This window comes from Rhea pennata, chromosome 9 (assembly GCF_028389875.1).
Source record: "Rhea pennata isolate bPtePen1 chromosome 9, bPtePen1.pri, whole genome shotgun sequence".
Taxonomy (NCBI): domain Eukaryota; kingdom Metazoa; phylum Chordata; class Aves; order Rheiformes; family Rheidae; genus Rhea; species Rhea pennata.
In genome coordinates, this window is record NC_084671.1 from 26,817,096 (window position 1) to 26,841,529 (window position 24,434).

The following is a 24,434-nucleotide window of genomic DNA, read 5'->3' on the forward strand; positions in this document are numbered from 1 at the left end:
TGACTCTCCAGAAATCAAGAATATAGGGATTTGAATGTTTTGAGGTGCCCTGTCCATTTGCATAAAGCTGTGTTTGTAGCACTGCTTTCCTTGTCATGAAAGGAAGTTTTCTTATATTTTAGTTCCTCCCAGGTTGTTTTCTCTTTGCCCCTCCTGGACTCAGCTTGGCAAGCCGTGACTCTCTTTCATGGTACTACACTGGCTAGAAAGTTAGCATATCACAGCAGGGACATCCTGAGACCTCCTTTTCAGTTGTCTATCTGAAAGGATTAAAAAAAATGTCGGTAATATTAATTTAAAAATATTAAAAATAGTTCTGAAATGTTTTGTTTTTAAGATACTGATTTTTAATGTTTGTCCACCTGGCTTTGTAGCAGACTGTGCAGTTCAAATTTAGCACATACCAAAACAGAGGGTGTGCATCCCTTGTAACTACATATTTCCTCTGCTGGAAATAACATGAAAGAGGAGAATGAAAGAGTCTGGCCTCTTCCAGCAGTGCTTTTTGTGTTCTCTATTCTCTCTAGCATCTTACCGAATGATCCGAGAGTGTTGCCAGTTCCTTTTATCATAATGTGGCAGGTTTAGATGACTAGTCCTCAACATTTGTATCTGTTTGAAAGCATTTTTTGACTGAAGTTCCCTGTACCTCCAGTATCTTTTTTTTTAATCACTTGGAGGTTTGATGACCTGTGCAAAAAGTGCAGGATGGTCAGATCTTGCAGAAGGGTAGTGCTGATACGGTTTTAAACATCCTCTGACTATTGAGTATCCTGTATTGTTCAAACGTGTTTTGGATTTTCACAGCATTTAGAGCAGAAATAGACCATTAAGGTCTTGTGTACTACCTGCCTGCATAGCTCAGGCCACAGAATTTCACCTGTTTCTGTGTTAAGCCCAGAGCTGCTTCTACAACACCCGCTTTTCTATAGTAAGAATAGTAATCATTCTGAGCTAATTAGAAGTTAGAGCGGATCAACCGTAGCAACTAGAGAGGCTGAATCCAAGTTGTGAATCTCATCCTCCCTGCTCAGGTCTCGTGCCAGAAGCTGCTCCCTGCACCAGTGGTGGCAGATACCTGGCACACTTGGCTGATGCAGCCAGGAGGTGGGACCGGCTGTGGAGAAGGCTTCTGGTGCCCTCCCTAAGGGCGAAGCTGCTCTTTGGGGATGGCTTCTGCTGGGGAACGAAGCCGATAGCAGTAGGGTGAGCCCCAGGGACTGCACAGCTTTTAGTATAGTTTATACACATTCAGTGTGGATTCATCTTCTAATTCTTTCAACTCTCTAGAGAGTTATTTTAATCACACAATTATTGTACAATATAGATAACCCCTATGTTTCTTTGTCCTTCCAGTGGTTCTAATTAAGAAAAATTGTTATTTGCCTGCTTTAATCTGGCATAAACTGAGGCTGCTGTTGAAAAGATTGGTCCCAGTTTCTCCCATAGCTACAGCTGGTGTTCTTGACACTCTTCTTGTGTGTTTTGTAGTCACACCAAGAAGCAGATTTAATTAAAACCTGACACTTTGACAGATTTTTTTCAGCTGGATCAGCTCCCTGATTCAGTTCACCTGTGGCAGCAGCTCAGGCTTATGCTTGATTAAATGACTATATAACCGTGACCATATCTGCCTTATTTAGGATTGTCCTTTGTAGCAAGGACACGTGCCTTGCTACTTGAGCTTAAAAATGTAAGAGCAGCTCTAACTGGATCATACCGAAGGTCCAGTATCCCGTTTCTTGACATGGGCAGGTAAGAAAGAGCATGAGAAGGTGAGATGAGCTTTGGGAATTCGCCCTGGTTGGACTGCTTGCAGTTTGGGGAGCTGTGGGGTGAATGTGGTTTCTGGGTTTTCAGTAGCCTTAATGGATCTCTCTTCCCTGAATTTCTCTGTTCTCCCCAGTGGAGTTCTCTTCGCTTGATAATGTCTCTGTATCTGCCTCCGCAGTTTCTGGGAGTAAAGGTCTTTGTCAAAGATTAACTGTGCACAAACACATGTCACTGAGTATTATGCATATTTTTTGTGTTAAAGGCATGTTTGAGTTTAACTGTCCCTTGTTGTGTTTTAACAATGCAGCGTTGCCTGCTTGGAAGGCTGGATAATGGTTTGGGGTTTCACCAAAGTAAACTAGCTCAGAAAGTCCTGGGGAGTTCAAGTATGCATTCTCCAAAGTTTACAGTGTAAAATGGCAGCAACCATTTTTGTCATTTGAACTAATTCTGCAGTCTCATCCTGCTTTGCTATTGGTTATAGGCTACTAGCTTAAAAAAACCCCGAACTTAGTGTATGCTTTCATCCTTGTTACACAAGTAACAATTTAGCTACCAGACAAAACATCAATTAATCAAAGAAGTATCTTTAATGCCAAATTAGTTCTTCCACAGCCATCCACTCCACTACTTTTTCCTTGTAATGTAGGGTGGTAGGATCCTCATAGGATGCAGGATGATTTTTCTCTGTCCAGGTGAACTCGTATGGCAGCAGTGCATTGTGTGAAGACGTTATACTTGAGCACAGCCCGTATAGGTAAAGCCAGACAAGTCTTTTGCTCTCCAGAACGTTGTCATTTTTTTGAAGTAGCTGGGGTAATCTGTAAAGTCTTTCCAGGTTGTGCTAGCAAAACAGCTTGAATCTGCTTTTTAATGACTTGATGGGTCTCTCCTGCTGGAATAACTTGATTCTGGTTTGGTACTTCTTTAAAGATTTTCCAGTCTGGTGAACAATGTGTAGTTTTAATAGCTCCAAACTGTATATGCACATGATTGGAAAAGATTTAACAGATGCAGCCCCTTGGAAATTGTGTAACATGTCAATTGTGAGAAACAGCACCTGCGCAAATTCCGTGTCCTTGCAGAAAATGGGCTTCGTGCCGACCGGTGTACAGTCTGCTAGTTATTTCTGAGGGCTCAGGTGAGGGTAGCGCACATCTGCCCTGACAACAGTGTTTGTCCCCAGTAGTTCCTATAATTTTAATCCATTTGCAAGAATAATTTTTCAAATACCTTTTTGCATGTAAGAGCAATGCCTCTTAAAGTATGCCATTCTGATACTCTTGTTATAATTGAGAACTAAATATTTTTAGCTTCTAGTATTTTTTCCTCCCAAGTGGTTCTGTATAGTGTGTTACACTGATTTCCCCATGTAGTGATATTTACTGTCCATTCCACTGCATGTAACTACGTATTTACATGCAATGCCAGAGACAGGTATCTGTATATGGAGTGTGTAGATCCTATAGTTCATTGGGAATAAATGTTTTTAGAATTTTATTCATTCTCTCTCTCTGCTTCAGGAAAGAAGTTATATAGGTAGAAACTGTGTAAAGCAGACTTCTGCATTTTTGCTTGTGAGAAAAAACACAAGAAACAGGTACAGTTTCATTAAAGTAAGATAAAAATAGAATCACTTTACTGTTTCAGAAAATGCTGGCTAGGTGATAGCAAAGGGTGAACTATTACAAAATCTGAAATGACCATCCTTACAGTAAAAAGGATAAATTGCAGCTTTCCAATCTACAGTTCTTTTTTTAATAACTTTATATTAGGCTTTTCACTGGGTGTATATTATTTCTTGTCTGCAATTTGGAAGGCAGCCAAGCAGTCATGGTGAAGTGCAATCTTAAATTGTACGTCCTCCTGGATGTTAGGAACTACCTTCTCCCCAGGAGCTGTCTGTATAATTACTTTGTTCTTCACAAAATTTGACCTCAAAAGACTTCTATTCATTTTTTTCAAAAACTGCATGGATTCACTTGAAAAACTTTGAGTATTGCACATCTCTTTCTACTTTCATTTCTTTCCCTGTGCTTTTATTTTCAGTGTACTCCTAAGTCCTTGTCACAGCCTGTTAAAGCATGCTTTCTAGCTTTTATCTTCTCTTCAGGCTGCTCTTTTATGCAGTTAACTGAAACTTGTAATTTCACTGTGTCTTTTTTTGTTTTAATAAGTTTCAAATTTCATTTGAATAATTTTGCTTTTTGGCAGAAGATATCAATATAAACTATACTACCTTCTTTTTGTATTTTTCCCCACTTTTAATTTAAACGCATCCTAGAGTCATTTTTTGTTCTGTCGTATTCACTGTAAATGAAGCATGTCCATGATCAGCTGTATGAAATGGCAAATTACTTAAATGTTATTTGTCCTTGATTTGCCTTGGTTTACAGTTGACTCAGATCTTATACTTGAACATACGTTTTGAATGTGGTATTATTTGTTTTCACTATGTGTTAGCAGCACTACTGCCAAATTATTACTTAATTTAAATTGTGAAATAGGCTTGTTGAAATCAACTTTCATTAATATGTAGTGAGGCTGTGCTAATTTACACAAGTATCATTTGCAGTTAGTCCCTCCGGTTCTTCCAGCACTTAATGCTCCTGAGTGTAGTAATGTTTTTGCACTGAAGGAGTATGAAATGGATTCATAGCTGAAAAGCCTCCAGGAGGTAATAAGATAACTAGTTTCATTATTTCATTCATTGAATCAGACTTTTGCTTTTACTGGCAATTCAAGCTGTTACTTCTCTTCAATGCTATAAAATGTTCCTATTTATCTTTTAGCAGACTTGAAGATGCAAAGGTCAATATATCTGCAGACTCTACATGATTGAGTTCAAGTTGTTTACTCAGACTACAGATCCATTCTGTTACTTGCTTAACTTTCTTTAAGTCTCTTATTACTATAAGGTGGCTTATTTGGCATGTTAAATTTTGTCTTCAAACTGGTCCTGCATGGTAGTTCTTAAAACAGGGTCACTGCAGAGCTGCTTTGTGAGATTCTCTTGGAAGCTGCTATAAGCTTTTGAAGATCCTTGTACTGACTACATATTTGTGCTATACATCGTCAGCTCTTTCCAGAAGATCCTGATTTTTCACTCCGTTCGTGTAAGATTAGAACCATAATCGCTTACAGATCTTTTTTAATTATTATTATTATTTAGATTCTGAAGTCTTATTTCAGTAGTGTGAAGTTGTATGGACTTGGCATGCTGAGGCAGAGATACAGCTCACGTAAATGTGTGTGTATATATGTGTGTATGTTTAGATATACATACATATATACATATACAATCACACACATCTCTATATAAACATATATATTTTTATATATATACATACGTGTGTGTGTATTCTTTTTTCCTGAAAGTGCCAAGTGAGAGGGGGTCATGTGGGAGTTCTTGGCATAATCTTTGCATTTTATTGCTGTAACTGAGTTAGATAATTTTTTATTTGCTTAAAGTTTAGTTACAGTATCCCTTGCCTCCCTCTGTTTGTTAAGGAAGATGACAAGCAGAAGAGGTTTTCTTGCAATTTCTCATTTATTGTACTTCATAACCTCGGTGTCGGGGGAGCCCTTTCACTCTGCATGTGCATTGAATTTGATGAATCCCCAAAGCATGGAGTTTCTGCACCTGGGCGAGACACAGTGCATGCAGAGTCGACCTCGTGGGCCGGAGGAAGAGTGCTTCCCAGGAATGCTGAATTTATCGCCTATGTCATGCGCAGCATGGCAGTGCGTATTTCCATATGGTAAATCTGTGCTCTCTACTGCATCTGAAGGTAAAAACATCTGGCAGCAGATGAGCACCACCGCAACAATTCATGCCATCTAGTCCTGGCTGCCATCTTTCATAGCCTTCTTTTTTTGGAAGCAGCCAACAAGTTTCTCAACTGGATGGATAGCTCTGGTGGATGCAGCCTGCTGTCATCTACCACGTTTCCAGAGAGCTCTCTGCTCCTCCCCTCCTCCTGTCGCCCAAATGTGCCTTCACCGTGAGATCAGTACTATATTTGGACATCTAATAGGGAAGGGGGCAGGCGAGACAGGATGTGTCTACATGAACTAGGGACCAAACGTAGGTTGTTGCCGCGAGGATTATTAATGTAATTTGTTGCTCGGTCTCTGCTTATGCTTGAGAAGCTCTTGAAAAGAGGGTGAGTGGAAGGAAGCTGCGAACAACATAGAATCATCCTGGAGAGCTTTGCAGGGCTGCTCGAACCTGTGTCCTGTTGGTTAGAAATCCTTGTCTTTTATAGAAGTCTTTCCCTTCATTCATGTTTATGCAAAATGATTCCTTTTCTGGCAGTAATTACTTGTTGCACCATTTGTTACACTCTTGCCTCTTGTATGATTTATTTGTCCTCAAATTTGTCCCTTTTCTGTTTTTTTGGATTACTGCTACTTTTTATTGCTTCAACTGATATTTGTCTCTATTTTAGGTCTAATGCAGCTCTTCCCCCACTCCCACCCTAATGTTTTCAGTTTTTATATCTCTTTCCTGTTACATCAAAAGTCAACAGTTTGATTAAGTTCCAACTGTTGTAGCATATGTAGTCTGGCTTCATTACCTCCTGTTGCCTAAAACCTGTAATCTCTCTAACAGATTTACCAACAAGCATGCCAGATGCGCACAAGGGGCTGAACGGTGTAGGGTGGTTACGTACCGACCGGCGCGCGTTACTTGGCTTGTCCTGCTTTGAAAATAATTCTCAGGGAGTGGCAGATGCAGTTTGTGTGATTAGGGACGGACGCGTGCAGGTTAGGGTGTCTGCTTATCACCCTGGGCTCCCCAGATGGTCAGTGGAGATCTGGTTAGTGTAATTACTGAAGTTTTTAGGTAGTGGTCGTCTCATGTTACAGTGGATGCCTGTTCTGGTCGGATGAATTACACTGCCAGCTCCACTGAATCTGTTGACTATATTGAGTAGAAAGGGAGTGACCAGCATGAGTGAGGAGTTGGGCCACACGTCTGTGGTTAGCTGAGAGGGACCCTATCCAAAAATCTTTCTGAAGAAGTTTGGTTAAAACTTTCTGTAAAACATGTGTTAGCCCCAGATGATGTAGCAGGTTGTCCTCATCTGCTGTCCTCATTCAGCATCTTCCCTCTGATTTTTGGTGGTTTCTTTATCTGCTCCTGCTGTTAAAGAAGCCACCACTTGTTCCAGGTCTTATGATCAAGTGCTGGTCTTTGTTTTTCAGTGAATCGTATCATGTGGTTCTGGATTGAAAATACAAGTACTATGGTAGCTAGGCTGAAGTGGACCCTTATTGCACAAGGACGTAGCATGTCCTTCACAGCTCCTTTTTATAAAAGGAGACCAAAAAAAAAAAAAAAAAAAAAAAAAAAAAAAAGAGAGAGAGAGAGAAAGAAAGAAAAACCAGAAGGTAGATCAGCTGAACTGGTCAGTATTCTTGCTGCTTTGTCCGTCTAGGTAGATTCTTACTTGGAGCAGTCAGCAAAAGAAGCTGGAAGCTTTCTTTGGCAGATAATGTCCTCTCCCTCCCGTCCTCAAACTGTAAAGTATTGCCCCTTCAGTTCTTCTTGGATGATTCCAAAAATGAGTGCTTAAGGGGGGAAATAATAATAAAAAAAATCAAATTGTGGACATTGGCAGGTTCTAATCTTTTCATATGGTAGAACTGGTTTGAGAGGTTCCTGCTGCTGGGCTTCAGGTTTCCATAGCTTTCTCCTGCTGATGTTACAGTTTTGGGGCAGTATTGCAAAAATCAAGTAATTTTTTTTTTGACCTTCCTCCAAATCTCTTCAACCCCTTCTATTTTTGTAACCCAGCTGGGTTCATTGGCATATGCTGAAGCAGTTGCACTGGTGTAGCTGAAGAAGCGGTATGTTGTAATGAGGCAACAGGCAGAAGACTTGAGTGGGGACAGGAATCTCCCTGGCTTCTACAGGGAACGGCATAAATGACAAGGTGGGATAGACTGTAAAATTTTATGGGTTGAGACAGGCAAATTCATGAAAGAAAAAGACACTACAGTCTGTTGAACCCTAAACACATACCCAGAAAGTCCCTGAGCTGTGAGTGCTGTTGTCTCTAATATGCACACAGCTGTCTTCTTGCTTCCTCCCTTTTCCCATAGACACTCAGGGGAATTTGCCCTGGAATAAACTAAAAGTAGCAGATGAATTTTTCAGGATCCCGTCTTTACATCCAGCAGTTTGGAAAGAAGCAAAATTACTCTACGAGCCGGAGTTGTTTGGATTTGCTCCTTCCTACTTGTTCTCTTTGAGCAAGGTTGAGAGGGCAGTTTAGGGTGGGTTAGGATTTTTAAAAATTAATTTTACTGAAATCCATAGTAAATATGAACTCTCCAAAATAAAATAATCTATTTACAAGGTATGCACTGAAGTCTGAATAGAGAGTTTAAATACTATAGCGTTTTAGTGATGTGAAAAGAAGCCAGACTCTTAAGGAACATAGAGCAGGCTGGAAAAGGACCCTTCCCCCCCCCCTTTTTTTTTTTTTTTGCTTCTCTGGAACGTTTTTTAAGTATTTCCATAGCTGATTAGTCCTCAGTGCTTCATTTTACGTACATGAGGAGTTTTAAAAACCTAGCTGTCTCGCCAGAGAGGAGGGGACGCGTCGGCCCGGGCAGCAGGCACGCAGCCGTTGTGTGGCTGGGCGCCGCTTTCAGCTGACGCGCGTCTGCCCTCAACCCTCCCGGCCGTGCCGCCGCTCCTCCAGGAGGCCTGACAAAACTCATTTAGGGCCTTGAGGCACATTCTCTGTCCCCAGAGGTTAACGTAGGGCAGGTGACAAACCCTCTCGCCACCTGTGCGCTTTCGGGGCCCTCCCATTGCGCAGAGTAACGACCGGCAACATGCTGCACCTGCACATCGGTGATTAGAAAAATATCTCCTGGCTGCCTAGGGTTGTGAGTGTGGTTTGAAACTGTGAGTCAGGTGGCTTATTGCCTCAGCTGCTGTAAGAAGGACCAAACCCTGTATCATTTACAGAATACTCCTCGTTGCGTTCGGTCTTCTCGAGCTATATGTGGTGTTTGTGAATGATTGACGTTCTATGTTGACCTTTATAAATATTGAGAAGTTCACCATGCAGTGGAAATACAGCTCTTATCCCAAAGAGATATCCTACCTGTCAGTTTTCTGGGAAAAATGTTGGTAAATCTGTAAGGAATCACACCTTTTTTTTTTTTGACACAATTGTGAAACTGAATATAGTAGCGTTCTGAGAGATTACAATAATTTGCCTTTGAACCTCAGTTTCTACAATTATGATACCAGAATACAGTGCATATGATTCTGTTCTCTAACAGTATTTGTTCTGTCTCCACCCTGAGAGAAGGTATATAGATTTCTGAATTTGTACACACAGATAATTGTGCAAAATAAATATTCAGTTATAAAATTATATTTTGAAAAGAATAAATCATTTGCCTTTAATAAAACACTTTTAAAGAGTATCTGATAAGTATTCTTTTTTTCTTGACAGTCTGTGGTGGACGACTGGATTGAATCATATAAGCAAGACAGGGACATAGCACTTCTGGATTTAATCAACTTCTTTATCCAGTGTTCAGGATGTCGAGGTACAGAATGTTGGAAACAAGTTGTATAGAATAAATCTGACGGTCATACAAAAGTGTATTAGTGCAAATGCTGGTAAAGATGTGGGAGACACATGACTTGGTGCTCCTTGTATGCATGGTTTGTATAGAAACACTGTGTGTGTTTGGGGATAATTTTATTTAAAGCTTGTTTGTCAAGGGCCTGCCTTCACTTTTGCTCACTTCCCTATCATCATCCTAAAGTGTACAAATCCTTGCAGAGATATTCTTCTCATCAGCAAAAGGAGACAAAGATGTATTAATTAAGGTAAGCACATCTTTCCCTTTCTCCTTTTTTCCCCCAATTCTTTTATTACAAGAAGTAGAAGGTGTAGCTGTAATTTAACTTTGCTGTTTTTTCTTTCTCTCTAGGAAAATGAGGTTTTGTAAACTGAAGAGGAAGGAGTCAAGATTCAGTTGCCTTCAGATTAGTAAGAAGATTTCTTTTGGATGAAACACAAAACTTGTTTCTTTCTCTGTAGTACTTTATCAAGTCAGCAGCAAGGGGCCAACCTTTTTTACCCTATTTTAGCACTCTCATTACCATGCATGGGGTAGTCTTTCTAGCATTCTGTTTTAATGAATTTTCCACATGTGTCTGTCTTCTGGTTTTTAACTCAGTGTTGAAAATCAAAAAAGCCAGAGCTCTACTGTCTTTCTCACCCCATACTATTTAGTGTTCTCTGATGCTTCCTATAATTGGCCCTTAGTAGAATCAAAAATAATCCACAATTCAGAAATGCTTTTCTTCATTTTATAACTGACTTGGGCACGTACCTTTAGACAATCAAACAATCCAAGTCGAAGTTCCTTTTTCTTTCTTCTTAAATACGAGAAGTCACAGGTTCAGTTAAAAGTGTCAGAGAAAAGGAAATGCGAGCTCTGAGCATCTTCAGCAAACCTTTTTTGTAGCATAAGGTAAAAAGCTTATGTTATGGATGATAGGAAGGACTGAAGAAGTGGAAGCATTCTGTGCAGGGGCTCAGGCTAAGGGTTTAGATACCTGCCCTATGTCAGCCTGTACTGTTCACACAGGTTCCTGAAGTATTTTTTGGGCTAGTTTGGTACCTTCTGCAAAAGTAGTTTTATTCTATTTTCTTTTTTAAGCACTCACCTAAAAGTGCATAAATAAGATCTTCCTTTTAAGAATTTGGGCTGTATTAAACCGAAGGAATCAGTGGACATCTGTTTATATTCTTGCTGATGCAGGTTCTTGGTGGGGGCATGTCTTAAATACATCCTTTTCCCTGCTGCTCTCCTCTAATTTCTACCTCCTTTTCTTTCTGCTTGTTAGAGAAAGCAACGCTCTTACAATCGCCAAAGATTCATATTTTTGTAAGCCTCTTGTCAATGATCGATGCAGGCTGAATGCCCACTGCCAACCATATGCTGCTGGAGCAGTTGCTTCCCGGGAAGGCTTTCCTTTATTGACGGGGAAGCGGCAGTGCTTCAAGTGGCTGCTGTCATTTAGTTTTTTCTTATGGTGACTTTCTGTCCGTTTTCAGTGCTCTACTTGTACCCACAGGGATCTCTGTGCTGAGACTGCTGTAGTGACCTTCTGCTCCCAAGCAGCAAAGATAGAAAAAGGTGTAAAAATGGCATTTTCCCCAGAGTTTGTAGTGTATCTTGTGTTGAGTTTTTGCAGCAGGGATGCAGTTCTTCTCTTTCCCATTTTGTGCCTGTTTTCTAGAAATGATAAAAATCTTATCAGAAGAGAGTGTGCTTCACTGGTAGTATGTAGAGTAAAATGCATCATAAGGTATCCTAGTGAAAATGAGGTATGGAAATCTGGGGATTTTCCATGTTTTGTGAGGACAAGACCTAAATTTCTTTTTCATGGGAAGAATATATGGTCCATTATATGGCAGCTTTTTTCCTTTTAAAAGATCTTCTTGATATTCTTATTTCTTTCCATTCCTGATAAATAACATTTCCTCATGGCATTATCTTCCTTAAAATTCCGGTTTTCCATTTGCTCCACTGTAATTGATTTTGAATTCTTCAGCCTTCTTTCACAATGCTGGAACTAGGTGCTTACCACTAGTATATATAACTTTGTGATCATTAGCTGCGGTGGGGGGAAAAAGAGCAGGGAGCAACAGCTAACTTGTGAGGAGGTTCTTCAGGGAACTTTCAGAGCCACAGTAGGTTTAATAAATCTCCTCTTTTAGAAGTATTTGGTATCTAACTATATATAAAATACACTTGATTTGACATTTCTTTCTAAGTTATTAAACAGGTGAAGAGTGTGTGCATGTTTTCTAACCTCAGTTAGAAACCATTTAGGAAACAAACTTAATAGTTACAGTTTTAGTTTTATTTAGCTATAGTATTGATCCTAACAAAAAAAGCTTTCTGTTTAGAGAAACATTGATTTTATATATTCATCACAATCTCTTGGGCAACACATATACTTGAATGAAGCTCTTAGCATCCTCCAGTTTCATGTAGAGATTTTTCTGAGCTGAAAAGTGATCTCTTGTAAATACGAATCAGCAGGCATGTTATATAAATTATTAAAAATTGTAAAATTAATGTATTTTTTCAGGCTAACTTACAGATCTGTGAGATTTAAAGCTGAATAAATATTAACCAAGTATTCAAGTATCTCTGTCCTTTGTCAACTCTTCTGAATAGTTGTTTAATCAATTACTTTTTTTAATGTATACTGGTTTACACATTGATATCTATTAGAACACAATAGATTTATTTTTAGCATGACTTTGATAAGCTTTCTAGGGATTCAAAGGATCATATGATAAAAATACAAAGTTTATCCTACTTGAGCTACCAAAAGCATCTCAAGTCAAGAATTGGATTCATACTAGGATAAAATCACCTTTTACGCCATCTTTCTGCTAGTTTGTCTGCTTGTTTTGTCCACGTTATCTTTCCTGATGTTAAATACAAAGAAGTGAGAATAATTTATTGAAGAGATTTGCCTTTGCCTTTATTTTGCTGTATTTTTTTTCCTGAGAACAGCAGCAAAAGTCTGTCACAAGTCTATATAGTCTTTTTCCATGATGTGCTATGGTATTTCTATGGCTGAAAAATGGTTAATAAGGACTAATAAGTTCAGCAACTTATTTCCTGGCCTTTTAAAATGCATTCCCCCTTCTGAAGGGAGGCTCTTGTATTAGGTAGCACCCTAGAAAAATGACTGACTTGGGGTGCAGCATGAGAACAATTCTTGGAAGAAGAGCACCTAAATGCTGTTTTCAATCCCAGAAAAAAGTGAGGCTTCTTTGTTAGTAATTTATTGTGTTCTATATTCACAATCCAGAAAGCAGATGTTGTAATTGCCTCCTTACTTGTCTGCCAGGAACTAAAATCAGGGGGTTGCATTTTCAGATAACAGGGAACTTTTTGCATTTAGGCTACAGTAAGGCTAAACTGATTTTACAAGTAGCTGTTGCTTGGCCAGGACAAGGAAGTGCCTGCGCACTGCTGCGCTCCCGTTGCCATCCCGCAGCCTGGTCCGTAGCAGGGCATGCGCAGGAATCCTCCGCCTTTGCAGAGGAGTTGCCAATCGCTATTCAGGATTTTGAACACCGAAAGGCCGGAGCGCCCGGGTCCAGGAGGAGCGTCCCGGTGGCAGCGGGAGAGGTTGCCTGCAGGAGGAGAAGCATTGGTCAAAGAAGCAGATGGATTTCTAGTGTATGAGGTTTCTCATGTCTCGTTTTCCCCCTCAAAATCTTCTCTTCAGCTCTTGAGCTGTTGCTCTTGTTGGCTGGAATCACACATTTATGGACAAACTTTGCCAGGGCCGTGTGCACCCCTCGCTTGCTGGCTTGGGTTGCATGTAAGCAGGAAACTCTGTGCTGTACCTGAGCTTCTTTTGTACAGTACTTAAAGCAGGGCTTCTTTATGGACGTTTTCCTTGTGAATCACACGCTTGGGGTTCATCATCTCGTCCAGCTTGAGCCTCGACCGCCCGACTCTTCTTCACATGTTCTCTAAGATCCTCTGCAAATTCTACTATAAACTGAATCAGCAAGTGCGGGGTTTATGAGCTATGCGTGGTCCGTTTTGATTTTTATTAATGATCTATCCTCTTAATTAAGGGCAAGCTAATGAATTTCCCTTTTGCCGGAGGAAGTTGAAGGCTAAAAACAGGAAAAAACCACTGTTGAGTGGCTGTTCCATAGTCTGGCAAAAGGCCTGAACAACACAGCCGTTTTTTTTCTTTGTTGTCGAATGGGATTTCAGAGTGCTGATTAGCCAGGGAATAGTGTTACTTACTTTGAATAATGTTTTAATGGTTTAATAACTTTATTTGCAAAGTAATATTTTGGTTTAAAGAATTAATCTTTTGCTAGTTAGTTATTTGCACGTCATTTTGTTTCAGGATAGATGGTATAATATGACTCTATGGATGGATGTTATTGAGGATGGAAAGAGGAATATTTGATCAACATAATTCCCTACAAATAGTTCTTTCATAAGGAACTGTGGATTTTTCGTGAAAATTGCAGCTGGTTTTGGTATATGTTAAAAAGCTTTACTTCTGCAGTTTGTCATTTGTTATTAAGAAATCAATATTAGAAATATATTCAATATTTAGAGCAAATTAGAAAATTCATTGTTTATTACATTGGAGCCTGCATTTTATTAGGGGCATAAAATATGTGTTCTCACAATTTTCTCAAGAAAAACCTTTTCTACTGTGTGAATATGGGGGAGAAGTTGCAAAAAAAGGACTAACATGTTAAAAAATGAAAACTTGATGCTTAATTATGCATGATTCAAGTCACAGAAATGTCAAGGATTTATATGATGTTTTGTATACATAATATACAGAAATACATAACCCCCCCCAAACCTATACGCAGCAGTTAAAAACATACTGTTAACCACATTCAAAAATGGAAAAGCAAGCTTGAAAGGTGGAAATGACCTAATTTTAATTTTATTTTCATGCACAGTGCAGATAAAGCAGATCTGAACTTTGTATTCCTTGATTCTGAGCCTTGAGATGCTTTTTAGAGTATGTTTACATTGAAGCAAAAGCTTGTAGAATTCAAAGTGAAAATGAGATGCAAATTATAAATGGGGTTGTGTGGAAGATAAACAAGATTACTGCAGATGCATTAAATGTTGCAGAAGTTCAGTTCTTTAAGTGAAGATAGATGAGGTTAAAATGTTCTATCAGAACCTTGACAAGTAACATGGTTATATGAAAACCTTTTTCTTTTTTGGTGAAAAGGTACATACCTTTCAGTTCCTGAAACTTCAAGCTTTATTTTTGTAGTGTGGATGATTTTCGAATCAAAAGAAGGTTTTTAATATTTCTCCCTGTTTGCAGCTGAATGATACTGGTACTTTTCTTCTCATGTTTCTTCCTTACTTTTTTCTAGTCTTTAGCTCTTCCAAACTCTGGCAATGGGAAAAATTGTTTCAAAGCTCAAGATTGTTTTTATTTAAGTTTTGCAGCTCTCTACATGTTCTGGAGATGGAAAGCTTTGAGAAAGAAGTAAAAGAATTCAGATCTGGAAGTGAACATGTTTTGAAATCGAACATTATGGTTTATAACGATCTGGGTACGATGGCCTGTCTTTCCAAAAGGAGCATCCTGGTGCTCTCAGAAAGCAGTGGGAAGAATTGCAAAACTCTCCTGACTGTGCAGCACATTGCTCTGTGGCTTTAAAATCTCTGAATGCAATAGCTGCTCACTTGACTTGTTATCAGTCCCAGATTTCACCGTATGAATTTGTATCGAGACTGATAGTAATTTGAACTATGCGATTTTTAAATTATTTTATACCTGAATATATTGAATGATTCATATATCCGGTATGGCAGCAGATCACAGATAAGCTGTTTCAAGATCAGTTATGAATGAATTTATGAATGTAAATTAACTTGGACTTTCAAATAATTTAAAATAAATGTATTCAATTAATTGAGAAAAGTTATGATGCTGGAATGTTTTAGAGCAATCGAAAGTACAATGTGAAGAAAGACAAATCACTTTTGAGATTATGGTCTTAAGAGCATGTTCTGCCCTGTGAGTTCTATATAATATGTTCAAATCACTGCTGAAAATGAAAGCCCTCCTTATTTCTGCAGAATAAATTCTGCTTTCTAGTCCTATGGACTACTTAGTAAATTCACAGCTAGTAAAATTATTTTTAACACTGCTCATCGGAGAAAAAATGTGTAAGGCATTTAAATATTATTATTTTCTGCTTCATTTAATTTTGTACATGTTGATATCAAACTGGACTAGTTACATGACTGCAAAGTTACTATTTGAGAAGGCTGTAGGGTTAGTGATGATGCTTTAATGCTACTGCTTTTTTTTTTTTTTTTTTTTTTTTTTTTTTTTTTTTTTTTTTTTTTTTTTTTTTTTTTTAAGAGAAGACCAGCAAAAAGCTCTTCACATTAATGGTTCGGAGTAGTTTCTGTCTTACGAGCCAGATTCAGATCATTTGATTTTTATTTTTGGCTTGTTTTCTGTATTCTGAGTTTGTCATCTGTACTAAACGGGTAAGAAAAAATATTGGATAGTGTTTTTTTTTTTTTTTTTTTGGCAGCACTGCTCACTAACTTTCTAGCAAATTATGACTTTATTTGGGTTTATGTCTTTATATTGGCTCTAGATAGGGACTAACTATAAGAACTAATCAAATACAAATAGAGCTTAGCAATTTCTTGCAAGATTACAAATAGTGAGCGTCTTTGTGTCTTTTGTCTTTCTAAAGATACAAACTGTGCTGAAGGTTGAGTCAGACTGTTTTCAGTCTAGATGGGACCTAAATTCCAAAAATGATTTGTTCTCTAAGGAAACACTATAATGATGATCCTTTCCCTTTTGTTAAGGAAACTATAGATGTACTTTACCTGTAGTGCTAGTATACACTTTAATAATTGCTTTTGCAAAGGAAAAGGTGAGGATTATTTAAACAAGTCTAGAGCCTGATGAAACAACCTTGTTTCTGCACAAAGAAAGAAAAGGAGCAGCTGGAACGTCAAAGAAGGTACATAAAAATTTGAAAGAATAAGTAGCAGACTCCTAAAGAAGCAGATCTAATCCTACTTTCTTTCCAATATTGCTATCTTGTATTTCATGTTTATATCACTTTGATTATATTACTTGTCTCCTTTTAACTACAAGTTATTACATCTTATTGCACTGTCAGGGTCAAATTCGTTACAGAGAAGACTGATGTTAATGGCCTTTACCTCCACATTGTCTCCTTTTCTTTATTTGCATTAGGCAAGAAAGATGGCAGTTTTCTGCGCACTTTGAGGGATGGAAAAGTAGTTGTACAAAAGTACTACAGAATCTTTCAGGTGAAGAGTTGCCTTGCCAACGCTCCCTGCTTTTGTATCCTTATCCAAATAAGGAGCTGAGAACCTCTAACAAAGCTAAACTTGGTTCTTCTCAGCTTATCAGCTGAGAAGCGGGCACAGCAGTAGAAACGCTCGACACTTCTTTCAGTTGACCACCATTGGCTTAAATGTCAGCTTACAACGAGTGAAATTTGTACCCTCCATCAGCAGCGTTGGGTCCTGGGTATCGCAGTTTGAAACTGCCTGATTTCATAGAGAGGTGAACTCCTAGGAGTTAAGAAGTTAAAACACCTTTGACTAATTAGAAAGTGTGCTCCTCAGGAGGCATCTGCTGAGTTTCCCAGGCATCATCTGCTGTGGAAACAAAGTTAACTGCTACAAAGCTGTAACATCGTCTTTTGAAATACCCTTAAATACAGTGTTGAGATTTACTGCAGTCACTAGCAGGTATTCTGTTCATTTCATCATTAGTAAAGTAGGTGTTTGGGATAACTTTGTGAGGCTCAGAATCGTAGAATCGGTAAGGTTGGAAGGGACCTCTGGAGATCATCTAGTCCAACCCTCAAACAAGTGGCCCATACGGGGATTGAACCTGTGATATTGGCGTTTTTAGCTAACTTATAAGCTGTCATGATGTAGGAAAGTGTGATTGTGGAAAAAGGGCCTGGAAATACTTTCAGAGATAGCTGAGACTGAAAGGTTGTTAATTTATAAATCAGAAGCTGCAGCTCAAAAATTAGACTTATTTTAGAGATTCAGTTGAGAAACTTTTGGTATGAGGAACTCGGATTATCCAGCTTGCCGTCTTGCATAATTCTCGACCAAATGTTTCTGTATCATAAACCAGTCCTCCCCTGCCCCTCCTCCAAGCCAGCAAAAAAGCCTGACCTACTCGTGTAGTAAGAACTAATGAAATAAGAATCACAAACTCTTCAAATCACACGTCTGGACTTTGGAGCAGTTTAAGAATACAGTGATTAAACTGCCAGCAAAAGTATGTAGTCTTCATTAAAGGCTGTTATTCTTTCAGGAGAGGACAGACACGAGTTTTACATAGGTTTGATTTGCCTCTGGGGACAGAACTGGGAATAATATTGCAGAGCCAAATAAGGTGAATTAAAATTACTGAATAAAATAAGATACCTAGAGGAAAATGGAAGATACTGTGTCTTCTGTAAAAGAAAGCCATTCTGCTGAAATGCACTGGCATCTATTAAACAGGAGAACAGAGTAATGTGGAAAAATACTTCTACACAAAACTTATTAAGAAAATCAGAAAATGAAGTATGAGAGAGAATGTACTATCATGTATTAAAGGCAGCAATATGCTTGGTCAGCTATTAAAAGAAAGGAACAAATTTTCATTTCTGGAGACCAAAGCTGATTACTAAGTCTATTGCATGGATACAGGGAAATGGAAAAACATGCAAATGACTTGAATTATACTATTGTATAGTGAGGACATTTCAGAGGGATATAGCAGTGCTGCTAAGTAGCATTTTATAATACATTGAGAACTTTAGTAGGAGATTATATATTTGCTGGTGGAAGTAAATATCTTTTTCTAAACAGCTGAATGTAGTTGTGTGAGTTTGATGGTGATACTAAAATTTGAATTGTTGCAGTACATAAGTGCATGGCAAGTTTCTGGTCTGTTGATTCAAACTATTTTTGTCCCACTGTTTTGATTTTTCGGCTTCGTTCAAGGTCATTTTTTGGTCATTGATGAAGAAGAGGTACCTGTATTTCAAGAAAAGCTTCTTTTGAGTTTAGCAGCTAATTGCTGTTGCCCTGTAGTCTCGCTGGCTACCTTGTCAAGTGTTAGTTTTTCCTGATGAGGGAGAAAATACAATATTTAATAGATCAGATGAGGGCAAATATTTTTGCACAGATCCATGTTAAAAAATGAGTCATTTGTTTCACTTAGAACTGGGTTTGTCAAGAGTCCCCTTTTTCTTTCTTAAGTCATGAACCCAAAGAAAAGGAGAATTTTGACAACTTGAGCGTATTTGTTCCCACTGAATGTATACTGTAGTGAGGGGCTGTGCGTACCCTGGTGTATTTTTTAGGGAGCTGTTTTGATACTGAGGTTATTGCTCACAGGACTGTTTTGTTTAAAATGTTTTCAACCCAAGTCCTCAAACTATTCTCTTCAGCCTTTTGTGGCTACCAAGAATGTCACTGAATCCCATGTCGTCATACCTGTAACTGTAAATGAGCCTCTCCGGTCTTGTGGCCTTTGTCAGTTTTGGATTCTCCATGAATTATTAAATGTTTTGGATCTGACAACAGTTGTTTGGCCACTCTGGTTGCCAAGTTTCCTTTCAGCTCTACCACCAGGTCTCCTGACAAGAATTTCCTGTCTTAAGGTTATCCTTGCAGTCTGAAGCCAGCTGGGGAGTCTCCCTCCTGCTCACTGAAGCAGACTGCAATGGGGAACATTATGTGAATCTTTCAGGCTTTTGAAGACAGGTTACTTCAGATCTGCAGCAAGGTGGTTCTTCTAAAACTGTGAGCTACCAAAAGTGAAAAGGAAACACGGGAAAGAAAGAAAGATTTAATTCCCCCCAAATTTGTAATGCTCTTGACTCTTCTTTTGCTAATACCTTCCTATTTCAAAAGAGGTCAGTGGTCCAGGTCTGGGGGAAAAAAAAGATTTCAGGCTAGTTGGGCACGTAGTGGACATCTCCCTCTCTGCAGTACAGCAGGGAAAATCTCGCCCACACACATTGTCTAACATGGTTTTGTAGAGAGAAGAGTATAAATTCGACTACTGTGCTCGATTAAAAATTACAATTTCGTCCTGCCGTGCTGGCATTGGTAGAGCGATGACAAGCCATGTTCTTTGCAACTTCCTAGGAAAGGTGTAAGCTTATTTTTGTATGTTGCTGTGTTATTTGGCCAATGGGTAAATGACTGGTGACAGAACAACTTTTTACTCCGAATTATGAAAAGACCAAGTTTATGGATTGGTAGCACCTTGTGTTAGAGTTTTCCAAGCAGCTGTTGGATTGTAAGTCTTTCCAACCAATCATCAGTGGATTTACTTCCAGAAGATGTGACCCTTTCCATTAATTTAAAACAAAAACAAAAACAAAAAAAAAAAAAAAAAAAAAAGACAGTTTCTGGTTCCAATTGTGGGTGTTTCAGTAAAACATACTGGAATTGTAAGTCCTGATGAATGAAAGAACCATAAGGGATTCAGACTGTCTTGAATGCTCTGTCTGACTTACAGAGCGTTGAATCTTAATGGTGGTAATGCAGAGGACTGAGTGAGTTTGCTCTTTGTTCTCATGATGTGTTTTTAATGTTCTGGTTTTTTACTGGAGACTCCAGGCTTCTGGGGTGAAGTATGAGCACCAAGATAGTGATGTTTTGGACTTGATGCAGAAATTTGACTTCTCAGTGAGGTATGCAAAACACAGCTTTTTCTCCCCTAGTTTATATCATCTGCTATTTCAGTCCTGAGTATATTTTTTGACAAGTTAAAACTAAAACCACGACCTAGAATTTAATTTGCAAAGTGTCCTTTTGGAGTTACTTAGGCTACTGGCAAACTTTTTTTTTTTTTTTTTTTTTTCGGCGGGAGGGGGGAGGAATGGCGATACTTTTGATCTCTGAATATTTTCAGATGCCCCAAATACTGTCCCGTTTGGGCCACTAATAGCTGCTTACAGAAGAACATAAGAAAGTTGTAAGCAGGAAGGATACAACCCTATGCCCATAATAAGATTCCAGACAGATCACTTTGTTTAAAAGCAGTGAAGGATGTTCTCACTCAAATGTGTCTAATATATAATTTCTAACCCATTTATATTTCTGGTTTCCATGGTACCCTTTGGCAGTACGCATGACACTTTACTTATGTGCGTGACACTTTAGTTATGTGCTGTTTGGAAAAATCACTTTATGTAGCTGTCTGATACTTTACTGGCTACTTCTCTGTCTGCTGTCCTTCCTACCTGAAATTAACTGTGTTGACATGGAGTTGTAGCTGAGAATGTAGTTACGCCCCCCAAAAATGGGGACTATACAGAAAGTCCAGCATTACAGTTAAACTTAGTAGAAAGATGAGCACATTATGGTAAAGATGTTATGATATTAGATTTCCAGACTTCTTAAACTGACAGTGTGGAAGAGGGAGTGAGAAACCTTAAAAAATTGCTTAAAACACTTAAAAGGAAAGAAGGCCAAAGGAAGATTTTAACCTGAATTGAGTGGTTTGTTACAAAACACTGAGAAACACTCAAAACATTGCTTTTTATAAAATAAAACATTAAGTGTAGGTTATGTTAAATATTTCTTTTCTTTTGCTGGAGTATTGCTTTGTATCTTTGTATCTGAAACATTTTTCCACCATTTGGTAAGAAGCATGAAGTGGGCTAAGACAACTGTTTCATTCTGTGAGTGCCTGAGTGACCTGGGCTCTGCATTTGCAAATCTACAAAGAATTGCATTACTGACCTAATGGTGCTTGATATATTTGCAGTGCCATGTTTAATTTGAATAAAACATATAGTTTCAACTAATTCTGATATTAATATTTTTAAGGAAGAGAGGTACAAAGTAATCTGAGAGGAGACTGTAAATAAGGATTTAAGCCATTTTTTAAATTAAAGATTCCTTGCTTTCCGTGTTCCTCTTTTTCTTCCTTTTCTCTTTGTGCTACTTAATTAATTTTTCCCTTGGGTCCACCATCTTTGTGTTAATTAGCATTCTTTATTTCTCTACTCAAGCTCTTCATTCCCTCCTGTATTTCATCCTTTATTCATTACTTTTTGAGCACTCTTTTCACTACTCGCTGCTTAGCACTTCTAATACAAGAAAAGCAAAACTTTGCGTAAGCTTACATAGGTGTATCTCTCTCCTCATTCTGCTCTCAAATACTCCTTAGCAAATCTAAGATAACCACTGTTGAGAAGCATTAGACATTGACCTTTCTCGGGTTTCTGCTCCTCTTTCCAAATCCTCCCTTGTTTTTGTCTCATCAGCACTGCCTTGCTCCGCATGTGCTTGCAGGTCTGGCTGTAGCATCTCCAAGTGCTGTCCAGCAGAAGCTGGAGCTGACCTGAGTTACGGCACTGGCATATTGCTGTCTTTCTAGCTCCTGGCTGCATGTTTCTCCCTGTGTATCATGAGAGTTACCAACAGCAGCGTGACCTGAGAAGATTCCTTTAAACTTGAGTTTCTTTCTACTCTTGTAACCCTCAAGCAGCAGACTCTGCATTGTCGTATTTCTCTCTGGGCACTCTACAGCCAGGCAAATTGCCTGCCTGGACTCTTTCTTATTGCTGGCTCTGCCAGGCAGTGTGCCTGTGCCATTGCTCTCACAGTGGTACCAATGCCTTTCCTCCTCTGAAGAAAGGAGGAGAGAGCTCTTACTGGCTAAAACGGTAAAGCAGGAGCATTTCAACCTGCCTTTTCCTACTTGTCCTACTGTTTTACCTCCTCTTTTCTGCCTATTTTATTAGTCCAACACATCCTAGTGACTTGCCTAGTATCTCTTCACCAGTCCTTCCTTGCATTGAGCTGTGAGGCTGTCAGCCTTACTGCAACAAGACTGTAGAGATCAGAGAGACTAGTCCATGCAACCAGTGGAAAAGAAGGCAGCTGAAGCCCAACATCGGTCATCAGCATTACCCTGTGTAGTGTTTAAATAAAAATAACTTCATGAAGTCACGTCAGCCAGTTGATGATAGCTTGAGATGCATGAATTTGTATTCAGAAACTACAGAATTGAAGAATTAGACTTTCCTGTGCAACTCTAATGTCTTTGAGCATGCTTTATTACTCTTGGTTACTTTTGATTGCATTCATAATAACTTAGGATTCCTTCTGGGTATGGCCTTATTCATACAGTGATGGCTGAGAGTCGCAGAAGGAGCAGCCACTCGTTGCATTGCTTTAACTTCGCCTTTAATGTGACACTTCCTCTCATTTTGTCATAGTAGCCAAATCCAAAACAAAAAGCGAGTTTTTCTCGAGGCATTTTTTTTCTATAGGTTTTCAACTAATTTTTCTTCATAAATCCCTTCTAAATAAAGATAATACCTTTGCTCTGTAATTGACTAATTGAGGTATAGAATCACTGATAGAGCTTTTGGGGCAGCAGCTATAATATTTGGCCCATTCTTTGTGGGAATTTTTTTCAGAAAACATTTTACTTGTTCAGAGCACAGCTCTTACTGGCCTCTTGTGTCTCATCTTCAAATTATTTAATGACTAGGCTCAGAGTACCTGGAAGATTTCTTAAAAGATCATAGAATGAAAACTTGAAGTTCAGAATTTCATTTAATGGATATTTTTGCAATAAGAAAAAACTAGATTCCAGCCTAAGCCCTTAGGCTGATATCTTCTCCATTAAGTAAATGGCTAACTCAAACTTTTCCCCATTTTACTGAGTTTAGCTTTTTCCATAGTTTAGCCAAAGGAAGGTGTTACAGTTAGTGTATACGCAGTTACAATTGTTTGTATGCTGCACTTCTTTGAATTAGGCCATGAGGTTTCAAGTTAGACACCTAGAAGATGAAAGTTGTGCAGTTATGGACCATCTTTGAAATAGTTTAAATTTTCTAGACTTTCATAGGAACTCTACAGTAAAAGAAAATGGTAGTTTTGCAGTATCCGAATCAATTCCTCTTATAAGACCATGCTCTTTCTGCAGTTCCATGCCTAGTTCACTGGTTGCAGCAAGTGCTGCACAAATCCTAGATACAGTAATTTCACATATGCAATTTCTGTTCACTTCCAAAGCAGTTCTATTTTCTGTGCCTAAGGAAGATGGACAAAATAGAAGATGGTCACGTAAACTGATGACTGACCAAAGTGTACATGCAAAGAGACTGAACTAAGGTTGTACAGAGGAGTGTAAATTTGACTTAAATTTTTAGTTTCTGCAAAATCCAGATTATGTGATTTTTTTTTTGCGTGTGGTATCTCAAATACTTTGTTACCTTAGACAAAGAGCAAATCGCACACACATGTTCAGAAATTAAAATAAAAAAGGTTATTAAAGGGAGCTAAAAGATGAGAGAAAATAGAACTTTTCCTAGCAAAGCTCAAAAAAAGAAGAAAAAGCAAACTTTCTGTTTTCTAGCTTACTTTTAAAGGGGGAGAGAGGAAGGCAAGAGCATTGACTTGAGCCAGCATTGCTAATTTTTGCATAGTTGTTTCTTAGGCCATAGTCAGTAAATGCTGTCTTCAATATTTTCTAAATAAGTGATACAATGAGCAGCAAAACTAATGAGCGATTTTGAGCCAGTGTCTCTGGCTGGATTGACTTCTTCATGGAGTTACACAAAAGCTGTTGAATGTACTCAGTAAGTGTTAGAGACTCTTTATGGGAGAAGACATTCTGAATGCCTTGTAACTCACTGAAAAAGGTAGAGTAGAAGCTTGTAGCTTTCTAAAGACTAAATAAGCTGTATAGACAACCACCAGTGAGAAAGAGATTTGTGTGCTGCAGATGAACTTCTCTGTGGAGAAGCATCACAGTATGAGTGTCCTGGTCTTTCTCCAATCTCAGCCTGTGGGTTTTTTGGTGTCTTAACAAGTTTGTCTTAACGGGTGGTTCATACCATGCCCAAATAAACATCTTTGGCCTCTGCTCAACTACTTGCTTTTGCAAAATTTATAGGAACATTTTATACCCAAGGTCTACAGATCTGTCAGAGCTGATTGATACTGAACGGTTCAGAATTACTATTAAGCAGGGTAACGTACAGAGGAAAACGCAAACAGAAACCTCAGTTCCTTTCTTCAGATGG

The 24,434-nt window shown here is 38.6% G+C and overlaps 1 protein-coding gene across 2 annotated transcripts in view; it reads left to right on the forward strand.

The window, feature by feature from the left end:
* Nucleotides 1-24,434, forward strand: part of STAG1 (STAG1 cohesin complex component) — a 178,067-nt gene that overhangs the window by 63,792 nt on the left and 89,841 nt on the right. For both annotated transcript variants that reach the window (XM_062583053.1, XM_062583054.1), the window contains one exon: nt 9,258-9,354. In XM_062583053.1, coding sequence (XP_062439037.1) covers nt 9,258-9,354 — 97 coding nt within the window. The remainder of the gene's footprint in view (nt 1-9,257; nt 9,355-24,434) is intronic.